The sequence below is a fragment of the Lolium perenne genome, chromosome 4 (assembly GCF_019359855.2).
Source record: "Lolium perenne isolate Kyuss_39 chromosome 4, Kyuss_2.0, whole genome shotgun sequence".
Taxonomy (NCBI): Eukaryota; Viridiplantae; Streptophyta; class Magnoliopsida; order Poales; family Poaceae; genus Lolium; species Lolium perenne.
Window position 1 is genome coordinate 120,285,986 of NC_067247.2, and position 11,838 is coordinate 120,297,823.

Consider the following 11,838-nt stretch of genomic DNA (forward strand, 5'->3'; position numbering starts at 1 on the left):
ACACCCGACGAGCACCGGCGACGACGAGGAGGACACAATTTCCTCCGACGCGTCGACCGACACCGCCTCTTCGGAAGAGGTGACGAGCAGGAAGCGCCACTGTGATGAGGACAACGAGGCGGGGCCATCAAAGAAGAAGAAATAGTTTTAAAAAAATTATATGTAATTTGATTATGTTTTTTCGAAGTTTTAAATGTAATTTGTTTATGTTGCACCGATTTGAATATTAGTACAGAGTTTTCTTCTATCTATTAAAACAAAAAAGAGTATTTTAATGTTTGGGGGCGACGTTTGGGGAACGCGGCTGGAGAGCGATGTCCCCCAAACGTAGCACGAACGAAATACGTCCCCTAAACACTCAATTCGGTGTTGTTTGGTGAACGGTTTGGGATACGCGACTGGAGATGCTCTTAGGATTTAGGAGAGTTGAGGGGTGCACATCAAACCTTCAAGATATACGTTGATACTTTGATGCTCCTCTAGTTGGACCCTGACCAAACATGATGATTTGCACCGAAAACCCTGTGTCTAGGCTGTTTCCTTTTAATGAAGAGAACATGTACCTATCGTTTCTCCAGGCACCATCTCTTCTCCAGCAACCAAACCACCGCACCATCCCAGAAGGCGGGGTGGTACAGTAGACTTTGATTTCTTTTATATATAATTTTTAAGATTATTGCAAACTGCTTATGTAATTTAGTTTTGAGATGTGGATAAAGACCTCAATCGATTTAATTGATGACAGTGGATGATGCTTGGATCCAGCGCTCATGTGCACCACATGCACGCTGTCCGCTCAAGGATCGACCGGAGCATGTGTTGACAACAAGATGCAGGATTGCAGGCCAGTTTGAATGGGGCTCTGTGCGTTGCTCGCTTGACCAGTCTTGGTAGATCTCTTTCTCCCGTTTGACTCTGGCTAGCAAGAGTTGACATTGGATCCAGTGGCTAGCCATTAGGCCGTGATCGAATTTTAATCTTGGAAGCACATGGGTTAAGTTATATCTTGGCCTATGCTTTCGACTCAAGTCAATTTGTTGTGTAACATGGGCTAAAGATTCGGGGTGGAACAAGTAGTCATTTCTTTGTACTGTTTGGAGTATGATTCAAGAGAGAGCCTCCTTGGCTCACAAGAACTTGGAAGGCCTGAATGCAATGTGAGGTCCTCTTGAATCTTACAGGACTGAAACCCATGTAGGAATCGGAACCAATTCTAGATGTGTTGGTTTTATGTAGCATATTAACTCTTCGATGAAAATTTATACTATTTGGAACCGGCTGCAAAGTAATGCGTACCTAACGTTCATCGTTCAATCTTACGTAATATGTTTGAACTTCCTTTGAATTAAGGTTGCAAGCGGGGCGGGCTGCGGCCGACCGCCAAAGAGCAAAGCGGGACCGCACTAGCTTTGCGGGAGCTCGCGGCTTGCCGCACCAAACTGCTAGAAATAGCGCGGGCACTGCGGCAACAGGCTTCATCCCGCTTTATCCCGCATGGGCACGATTAGAGCAGTAGCTTGCTAGTTGACCGATCGCAAGTAGATCAGTCACAAGTAGCTAGCTGGTCGATCAGAAATGCAGGGCGTCGTGCTGACCGAATAACTCCAAACCTGAACACAAAATCGGAACTGCACTCTGAAACTGCAATCTAAAAGTTCGATCCTGAACAGAACGCTCTGAAGTTTATAGACTGGTTTGTAAAATTCGGAACGCACTGAGTGAACATAAAATTCTAAACTACAAACTCTGGACCATAAGAGCATCTCCAACAGACGCCGTAAAAGGCGCGCGCGGCAAAAAAACCGCCTGTTTGGCGCGCACGGGCGCCCGCGCGAAGCTCCAGCTGACGCGGGAAAAGGGCGCGCGCGGTAAAAAAAATTGCCGCGTCCGCGCGTTTGCGCCATCCCACACGGGAAAATTGCCGCGTGCGCTGCCGCGCGCTATAAAGGCGACACGCGCGAACGCGCCAACTGCCTGAAACTTCCGCGTGTCGTTCCGCCTCGCTCTCTCTCCCCTAGCGTTCTGCCTCCGCGCCGATGGTCCGCCTCAGTCTCCGATCTGCCTCCGCCTCCGGCGCCATGCCTCCGCGCCGCCGCTCCGCCTCCCGCTACCACGGCTTCCGCGCGCGGCCGAGCGGCCGCTTCGACGCGGAGATCCGCTCCGGCGAGGAGCGGATCCGCCTCGGAACCTCCTTCTTCTGCGCGTGGCGGAGCAGGACGAGCGCATGCGCCTCGAGTGGGCGCGCGCGTTCCCGGAGGACGTCGCCGCCACGGAGGCGTTTTACACGCAGAAGAAGGAGGCCAAGGCGAAGGCGGCGGCGACGAAGAAGGCCGACCGCGACAGGCGCCGCGCTGAGTCGGCGGCGAGGAAGGCGGAGAGGGCGGAGAAGGCGGCGCGGAGGGCGAAGAGGGCGGAGGAGAAGAAGAGGGGCGCCGGACCGTCGACGAACATGCCGACCTCCTCCCCCTCCTTTGAGTGGACGACCACTCCGGTGTCCGACACGACTCCGACTAGCGGATCGTCGGACTTTGATTGGGAGGACTCCGAGTAGTTTAGTTTAGTTTAGTTTAAATAAAATGTCGGTATTTGTCGAACTTTTAATATATTTCGTAATTTCAGTTAAATTTTCGTAATTTTATTTGATTTGTTTGATCCGTTTCAAACGATATACAAAAAGCTAGCCGTTCGCGTGGCGGCGCGCGCTGTATTTTAGAGCGTCCGAAGGAGGCTCAATTTTACCGCCCGCACATGCGCTGCATTTTGACGCGTCCGGTGGGGCAAAGTGCGGCAAAGCGAGCGGCAAACGTTTTGCCTAGATTAAAAACTCTACCTCTATATTTCCCATATTATGTCAGGAAAAATACAATTGTAACGTTGTCGCTTTGTTACGGCCCTTAAAAAACAGTATTAGAAAAAAATAGCCATTAAATTAGTAAAGATGTCTTACTCTATTTGTTCTACAGTGGAATAGACGGCAAGTGGAGCCGGAGTGCAGCTGCAGGCGGGGCAGTCAAAAGACAACGATCGGACTCAGCCATCCAGCCGTGGTTACGCTGCACGAAAGCAAAGAATGATGCGTTGGAATTTCTTCAGTGTGGCCGTCGGAAGCGTGTTATGTATACAGTGCGGGACTGTGCAGGCCTAGCGGGCTGACCGCTTTATCCCGCACGTACCAACGCGGTCCATGCTGCGGCACCGCGCGAGCGATTTTCGCGGGGCGGCGTTGCGGCCTAGCGGGCCGTCCCGCGCCACTTGACACCTCACTTTGAATCAAAGATGCCCTCAAAATGCTTTGATGAAATGATAGAAACCACAAGTTTCCATTTTAATTTAAGTAATTTCAGCGTGTTTGTGCTATTTCTTAACTAAATATATAGGTGGAAGCTCCAGCCAATTTGGTTGTATTCTGAAATTAAACAGATTGAAACGTTATTGCAACGCTCGATCTTTGCAGATATCAATTTTCACTTGAAAGAAGCATCAGCCTTGGACTCATACTAAAGACTGAAGAGACATGTGATACCCTCACAAACAAGCAACCAACATGAGTAATATAGTTGATCATAAAGTAACTTGACAACCGGGTACAAAAGCACAGACAAAGGGGGGGAGAGAGGAGAGGAGCCACGCTTCTCGAATCTCGATCCCTCCCTCAAGCAAGCCAACATGCATGATGATAATAAGTAATCAACAATCAATATAACAGTTTGGTTTGTACAAACACATGGAGAGTTGAACACAAATCTCCTTTGTGCTTCTTCTAAAAAGGCCTAGTAAATTCAAGGACCCAAACAAAGGCACACATCCATGTGTGCACTCTGATGCACCAAGCTCATCTCCTTTTGGGCTTGGTGATCGAACCCAGATCGAAGAACAAAAAGTATATAAAAAAAAGAAAGAGCTCGTGGCTTCATCTTGCGCTTCTCAGGGATCCTTGATCATTTGGATCCCAGCCCCGTGGCCTCGGATCTCTTGATGATCCTCAACTTCTTGCAGGTGCCGCTGAACATACTGCAAACACACAGGAGCAAAGATGATGAGTCACTGGTTTGCACGTAATATTGAAGATGAAGAACTGGTGAAGTTAAGTAGAGAACTTACTCGAAGGGCACGTCTCCGACGAGCATGAGGTCGCCGTCCTTGTCCTCGTAGGTGATGGCGTACTCGCACGGGTTGGAAGCGGCTGTGTCTCATCATCAAGAGATCTGTACCACCTGCGCCTTCTGGGATGGACACTGTCTCTTTTATGTATGCTGATGACTTCATGAAATCTGACGCCAACAACTAAGTTCAACTACGAGGGAGGAAGCTTCTGAAGTTCTGATTCCCCAATTATCTTTCATGTAGAAAGGCTGTGTTATCGCTAAACTTCTCGTGTCTCAATTTTTTTGTACATAGGTAGGCCCTGGAAGCTTTATTAGCTGACAATATGTGAGTATGACTATGTACGAGAACCTCTACTATCTGAGAAATGGTACACTGGTTAAGTCCCGTCTGATAAGTCGCCGTTTCTCGGATGACACAGCCAAGCCATGATATGTTGTCACTATCTTGCTAAAAAAAACGTTTGCAGTTGATACGTCTGAGATATCTGCACTGTCAAATCTGTATCCTGATCTCGCAACATGTATTAGGATTTAGGATTGTTGAGGGGTGCACATCAAACCTTCAAGATATACGTTGATACTTTGATGCTCCTCTAGTTGGACCCTGACCAGACATGATGACTTGCACCGAAAACCCTGTGTCTAGGCTGTTTCCTTTTAATGAAGAGAACATGTACCTATCGTTTCTCCAGGCACCATCTCTTCTCCAGCAACCAAACCACCGCACCATCCCAGAAGGCGCAGGTGGTACAGTAGACTTTGATTTCTTTTATATATATTTTTGAAGATTATTGCAAACTGTTTATGTAATTTCGTTTTGAGATGTGGATAAAGACCTCAATCGATTTAATTGATGTCAGTGGATGATGCTTGGATCCAGCGCTCATGTGCACCACATGCACGCTGTCCGCTCAAGGATCGACCGGAGCATGTGTTGACAACAAGATGCAGGATTGCAGGCCAGTTTGAATGGGGGCTCTGTGTGTTGCTCGCTTGACCAGTCTTGGTAGATCTCTTTCTCATCGTTTGACCTCTGGCTAGCAAGAGTTGACATTGGATCCAGTGACTAGCCATTAGGCCGTGATGGAATTTTTATCTTGGAAGCACATGGGTTAAGTTATATATTGGCCTATGCTTTCGATTCAAGTCAATTTGTTGTGTAACATGGGCTAAAGATTCGGGTGGAACAAGTTGTCATTTCTTTGTAATGTTTGGAGTATGATTCAAGAGAGAGCCTCCTTGGCTCCCAAGAATTTGGAGTCATGAATGTAATGTGAGCTCCTCTTGATCTTACAGGACTGAAAGCCATATAGGAACTGGAACCTATCCTATAGATGTGTTGGTTTTATGCAGCATATGAACTCTTCAATGAAAATTTCTATTTGGAATCGGCTGCAAAGTGATGCATACGTAGCGGTCATGGGGTTTCTAACCATATAAACCAATCTCTATAATAAGATTGAACTCGTACATATTATCTCTGAACTTCCTTTGAACCAAGTATGTCCTTAAAATGCTTTGATGAAACAAGAGAAATCACAAGTTCGCATTATAAGCAAGTTCGGCGTGTTTGCATTATTTGTTAACTAAATATACAGGCGTGGCGGTTCCATCCAAAAAAATTTTTTGAGGGATCGGTTCCATCCAATTTTGTTCTAACATGTACTCTGAAATTAAGTAGATTGAAACGTTTTTTGTAACTCGATCTTTGCAGATATCATTTACCACTTAAAAGATATGTTATTGAAGCATCTCAGCCTTGGAGTCAAACAAAAGAATGAAGAAACATGTGATACCCTCACAAACAACCAACATGAGTAATATAGTTGATGATGGTAAAGTAACTTGACAACCGGATACAAAAGCACAGACAAAAGGGGGGAAAGAGGAGAGGAGCCACGCTTCTCGAATCTCGATCCCTCCCTCAAGCAAGCCAGCATGCATGATGATAATAAGTAATCAACAATCAATATAACAGTTTGGTTTGTACAAACACATGGAGAGTTGAACTCAAATCTCCTTTGTGCTTCTTCTAAAAAGGCCTACTAAATTCAAGGACCCAAACAAAGGCACACATCCATGTGTGCACTCTGATGCACCAAGCTCATCTCCTTTTTGGGCTTGGTGATCGAACCCAGATCGAAGAACAAAAAGTATATAAAAAAAGAAAGAGCTCGTGGCTTCATCTTGCGCTTTCTCAGGGATCCTTGATCATTTGGATCCCAGCCCCGTGGCCTCGGATCTCTTGATGATCCTCAACTTCTTGCAGGTGCCGCTGAACATACTGCAAACACAGAGGAGCAAAGATCATGAGTCACTGGTTTGCACGTAATATTAAAGATGAAGAACTGGTGAAGTTAAGTAGAGAACTTACTCGAAGGGCACGTCTCCGACGAGCATGAGGTCGCCGTCCTTGTCCTCGTAGGTGATGGCGTACTCGCACGGGTTGGAAGCGGCTGTGTCCGCGCCCGAGAAGCAGACGAACATGGCCTCCAGCGCCTCCCTGAGCTCCCGGTAGCCCTTGTACATCCTCATGTCGATCTTCCTGAGGTAGGGTGCCCCGTCCATGCTCACTTTGACGAAGGAGCCCCCGTTGGTGCTAGCCGGCGCCGCTGTGGCTGCCGCAGATGGTGCGTTGCTGTTGCTGCTGGCGTCCTCGGCTTTCTTGTGAGCCTTGCTCTTGCTGGCCGCTGCCTGGAAGCAGCTCTTGCGGTATGACCTCACCGGTGGCCATCCTACGACTTGTGCCCTGAGAGAGTTGATGACAAGCATGTAAGAACCCTGGCTATGCGTTTTGAAGGAGTCGGAGAGGCTGGAGGGGATCGACTAGTATACTCACTTGGCTACTGGCGGTGCGGCCTCGACGTCGTCGTCGGCCTTGTGGGCCTCGGCGGCGGCGCTGTCCTCGAAGGCGTCGGCGGTGCGCTTCTTGCCCCTAGGCGTGGCCGGCGGCGAGAACGTGGTCTTGGGCTTCTGGTCGTCGGTGCCCGGCAGGCCCAGCCTGAGCTCGGTGGCCATGAGGAGGCTGTCGGCGTCGCCGCTCACGTAGCCCACGGCGGCTTCCATTTCCGGTTGAAGTGCGATCGTAGGTGCTGTCTGCTCCCTTTGTCTTAGCTAGACTCGAGTACGTCGATGTGATGTCAAATCTGATGAGCTCCGCTCTGAGAGACGAGACGATTTGTGTGTTGTGTTGGCTTGGCCAGGGTTAGCTTGCATGTTTTATAGGCGGGGCAAGAACGGGGAAGGTCATGGCATGGGCTGACATGCGCAGCTGGGAAGGAGGGAGGGGGACACGTCGCTGCATCGAGCGCAGCACACGGCGGGTGGGGCTAGGCTGGGGTGTGAGGGTGGCTGGGGCGCAGCGTGCCGGGTCGGCCGGCGACAGCGCGGGCCCGGCCGCGCGGCGCGCGAGCGACCGTCGGGGATCGCTCGGTCCACGGGCAACGACGCGCCGCCGCCGTCCGATCAAGCGGCAGCCCATGTGCGTTCGTCGCCGGCTGGTGGTGCCGATCGGCCTGGCTGGCTGTACGATGCACACTTGTGTATATTGAGGGCTGGATTAATTAATTCGGACGGGGTGGATGGGCACGCGGTTTTCCGGGTCTCGGGCACATTTTGTATTGCGTGGGGCACATGGCATGTCTACCGGGTTGTCGATCGTCCATCCATCGCACTACGGGTCTATTATGGCAACGGTTTTTTTTAAACACTAAGGCAAAAAAAAAAAACACTTTCATTTTCATTAACTAAGACGACGAGAGTATCATCGGTTAATTAGCGGGAAATCAGCATAATACCTTAACAACCCTGGCCCACGCAACCATCCTGGCTACACACACAAGCTACACGCATAACCGAGTCGAAGGTCTTCGTAGAGGTTGCCACCCAGGATCATGATCCCCACGCAACATCGACTCCGACATCCTCGAAGACCTTTCGAAAGAAGCACCGTGAAACCCACATTGGCCTAGGCCGGGTAGATGACCCATCGTGCAGGGATGGGAAACTCCAATTCCACCGATGATCTCCGGAAGGAAAGGCGCAAGACCTAGGCCGAGGAAGCTCGGACACATCGGGAAGATGCCGACTAACAAGGTCTTGACGCGACAAACCATCACTCTTCAATGTCATCATTGCCAAACAGGCCGCCACACGGAACACCCGCACCGCAAATTAGCCATCAACCAACTGCGATGCCACGTGCGTCCATCCCACCACGGTTCACCGAAAGAAGCAAGATCTTCAAGACGGTGCCCCAAAGGAAAAAAGCAATACGAGAGCGACTCTCGTTGCACGGCCCGAAGGGTCTAGGCTTTCACCCTAAAAGTTTGCTCCGAGGTGGAAGAAGTCGAGGAAGACTCCACATCGGCGCCTCCAACGGCTATAGATGTCACCGCCACCGGCTAGCAAGAGTCGGGCAAGCTTGAGCTTCCAAACCCTACCTCGCGCAACAGGAAACAGCCGGCACATGCCTCCATTGGCCCGCACACCCCTGCCGCAGTAACCGCACCAACGCCACAAAACCCACCCTTGAAAGCCAGATATGGTCGCCCAGATGCGGTGACCACCCACAGCCGTGCCGCCATAGGAGCACAACGCTCCGGCGCTACCGAAGAGTGCCACAGCCATAGCGTGGAGGGTGGGTTGCCACCCCACCACGAAAGCCTGGTGAGCCATCGGGAAAGCCCGCGCCTGCTCGTTGTCATTATTGCATCGAGCAGCCATCGGAGCAGAAGCCACCAGGCGCTGATATGTTGCAAACGTATCTATAATTTTTGATGCTCCATGCTTGTTTTGCACCAATTTCTATATGTTTTGTTTACACTTCGTGGCACCTTTATGCATTTTCCGGAACTAACCTATTGACAAGATGTCACAGTGTCAGTTCCCTGTTTTCTATTGTTTTGTATTTCAGAAAAGTTGTACAGCAAATATTCTCGGAATTGGACGAAACAAAAGCCGAAGTTCCTATTTTACCATAATGAAGATGGAGTTCAGAGGGCAGACGAAGGAGGGCCAGGAGGTGGCCACACCTTCACTTGGCGCGGCCCAGCCCCTGGCCGCGCCTAGGGGTAGTGTGGGCCCCCTGGCGCCCACCGACTTCGCCCTTCCGCCTATAAGAAGCCTCCCGACGCGAAAAGCCTAAATCAACCAACCTCCCTCCACGAAAAGTTCCGTAGCTCCACCGTCGTCGTAGACAAGTTTTGGGGGACAAAAGTCTCTGTTCCGGCACTTTGCCGGGACAGGGAATTGCCCCGGAGTCATCTACATCGACTCCACCGCCATGTTCATCGCCGTTGCTGACTCCCATAATGAGGAGGGAGTAATTCTCTCCCGAGACTGAGGGCTTTACCGGTAGCTATGTGGTCTATCTCTCTCTCCCATGATATGATCTTTATGTGATCGTGAGCTTTGTAATCCAGTTGAATAAGTAGATGTTATTCTTCAACTATTATGCTACTCAAGTGGTTTTATTATGTGATCTCCGGGGACACCTTGTCCCACGGTGTGAAGGTGACGGCGTGCATACCGCGTGTGTCTCAATACTTATGATTGTGGTATCTTGTTAGTACCATCTTTATATGTTCAAACTGATAGTGTAGGTCGTCCATAGATTGGGAACGTGAACTTTAAAGAGTTCTTATGCAGCCCTACGTAGTGAATTTGTGTTTGTTATCCAACCGGAGAGTGGTTCAGAGTACCATGTGTGAAGAGATAATATTTATGTATTCAATTATGATATCATTGTTGAGAGTGTCCACTAGTGAAAGTATGATCCGTAGACCTTGTTTCCATGCATTAAAACACCGTTTACAACCAATTCTGCTACATATTTGTTTGCTGCCATTTTTATTTCAGATTGCAATTACCACTCATAATCATCCATATTACTTGTATTTCACTATCTCTTCGCCGAACTAGTGCACCTATACACCTAACAAGTGTATTGGGTGTGATGGGAACACAAGAGACTTCTTGTATCGTAATTGCAGGGTTGTTGAGAGGGATATCTTTGACCTCTACCTCCCTCAGTTCGATAAACCTTGGGTGATTCACTTAAGAGAAACTTGCTGCTGTTCTACAAACCTCTGCACTTGGAGGCCCAATACTCTCTACAAGAATAGAAGCGTGCGTAGACATCAGACGCCCGAGCAGCATAGCCTTGGCCTTGGACCATCACGCGGCATTGTTGAAGGAGCCCGAGCCTCACCCGCCGCCATCAACCGGGACCGCCGCCCTAGGAACCATACTCAGCCGCCGCAAGAGACAACCGGAGATCCCCATCCTCTTGGAGAATAGGCTCTGCTGCCACCAAGATCGAAGAAAGTGGCGCGATCGAAGAAAGTGGCAACAATAGAAGAACACCGCTGTTGTGGAACCCCATTGCTTTTTTGGGCTTTCCTCCCCATGGCGCCCCCCGCAGATGACATGGGGGTTGAGCAGAAGGAGGGAGAGGGATGGGGCGAGTGAACAATGTCGGAGGAGTCTCGCAGCGGCGCGCGGGGGTGAAACCTAGCGGAGCTCGACCACGGCAAAAGGATCATAATACTTGCTTTAAGGCAAGGTTTTTTTCGGTTCTACGTGCCGCTACTAACTCGTTCGTGTTCATGCACTAGCCAACCAAATGTAGATATGATGGAGGATCATTTATTATACTCTAACATTCCACTTCGGCAAAATGGACAAAACTAACCTATGGGTGAAAAAAATTCATGGAATACACTCGCGGGGAAATTATTTCACCAAACTAACCCCTTTTGGTAGTGCCTATGTCAACGACGCTACACTCAGAAGCATAGCACTTCTCCAAGCGACATTACACGCCCAGCTAGCGTGGCATGATTGGGCTAGGCCGGCCCCCACCACGGGTCATGTAGCGTTGCTCCCTTGGCCGCTACTTTGTGCGGTGTAGCGCCGCTCACTTCGGCGCTACACTATGACTTAACAAACCAACCGCCAAGCCACCCAACCCGACCCATCTCCCTCATTTCCCCCACCCACCAACACAAGCTTGAGGTTGACGGTTCCCCTATCTCTTCCTCTCAAATCCCTCAACCAAAATCCCCAAATCTGAAGGTTTTCTCCATGGATTTCGACCACCCCCAAGTGCCAATAGGTATTCTCCCCTTTTCCTTTTTCTTCAACCGATTGGAATCTTGTATTTTGGTTTGACTTCTCCAAATCTTGGAAACCATAGCATCTAAAAAAAAACTTTGAATGGTTGATTAGTGTTGGAATGCCCAATGGTTGTTTGTTGTGATTCGTATGAAGCATTATGTCTAAGATTTGTAGGTTAGGTTATATTTAGGTTAGAGTTATGTTTTTTTTGTTAGATTTCTATGTTAGGACTAGGGTTTGGTTGTATTGCTAGAATTTCTTGTGTCTTGTCATGATTAATTATTGAAAAAAATTATGTATGTGATGTTGTAATTATGTTAGGGATGGTGATTCATGTTCATCATATGGATAAGGACGCTTTTTTGAAACATAGAGCCCGACCCAGATGATCTTGACTTGTTGTTTGAGCGTACTCCTAACTATACCGAGGTTTTGGAACAAGTTAGGATTGGTTTGCATTGGAATTAGCCAAGTGATGTTGTAGAGTTGGAGGGAAGGCATAATGTGGGTTTTGGAATGCACATCTGTTGGAAGATGATCCATATCAACTCCGACCAACGTGGGATTGTATATAAGGAGACAGTGGTAGAATCACAAGACAAGGCTCTTGAGT

The 11,838-nt window shown here is 49.0% G+C and overlaps 1 protein-coding gene across 2 annotated transcripts; it reads right to left on the minus strand.

Annotated features, from left to right (window-relative positions):
• Positions 1 to 3,674: 3,674 nt before the first annotated feature.
• On the minus strand, positions 3,675 to 7,361 carry LOC127293759 (auxin-responsive protein IAA12-like). Of its 2 annotated transcripts, none has more exons than XM_051323399.2 (3): positions 6,946 to 7,361; positions 6,481 to 6,855; positions 3,675 to 4,011 (listed from the first exon to the last, which is right to left on the minus strand). In XM_051323399.2, the coding sequence occupies exons 1-3, from the start codon at positions 7,170 to 7,172 to the stop codon at positions 3,939 to 3,941; spliced, it is 675 nt and encodes a 224-aa protein (XP_051179359.1). In that variant the 5' UTR covers positions 7,173 to 7,361; the 3' UTR covers positions 3,675 to 3,938. The 2 variants fall into 2 exon arrangements, with proteins under 2 accessions (XP_051179359.1, XP_051179360.1); XM_051323400.2 differs by lacking the exon at positions 3,675 to 4,011 and adding an exon at positions 6,050 to 6,390 and having other exon boundaries at positions 6,946 to 7,353.
• Positions 7,362 to 11,838: the final 4,477 nt, after the last annotated feature.

What these genes read in the sequence shown, in the direction of transcription:
- LOC127293759 (XM_051323399.2), bottom strand. Translation starts at nt 7,172, where the DNA reads ATGGAAGCCGCCGTGGGCTACGTGAGCGGCGACGCCGACAGCCTCCTC. An exon ending in GCCGCACCGCCAGTAGCCAA is followed by an intron (nt 6,856 to 6,945) that starts GTGAGTATACTA and finishes CAACTCTCTCAG; the next exon opens with GGCACAAGTCGTAGGATGGC. An exon ending in GTCGGAGACGTGCCCTTCGA is followed by an intron (nt 4,012 to 6,480) that starts GTAAGTTCTCTA and finishes GTGTGTTTGCAG; the next exon opens with TATGTTCAGCGGCACCTGCA.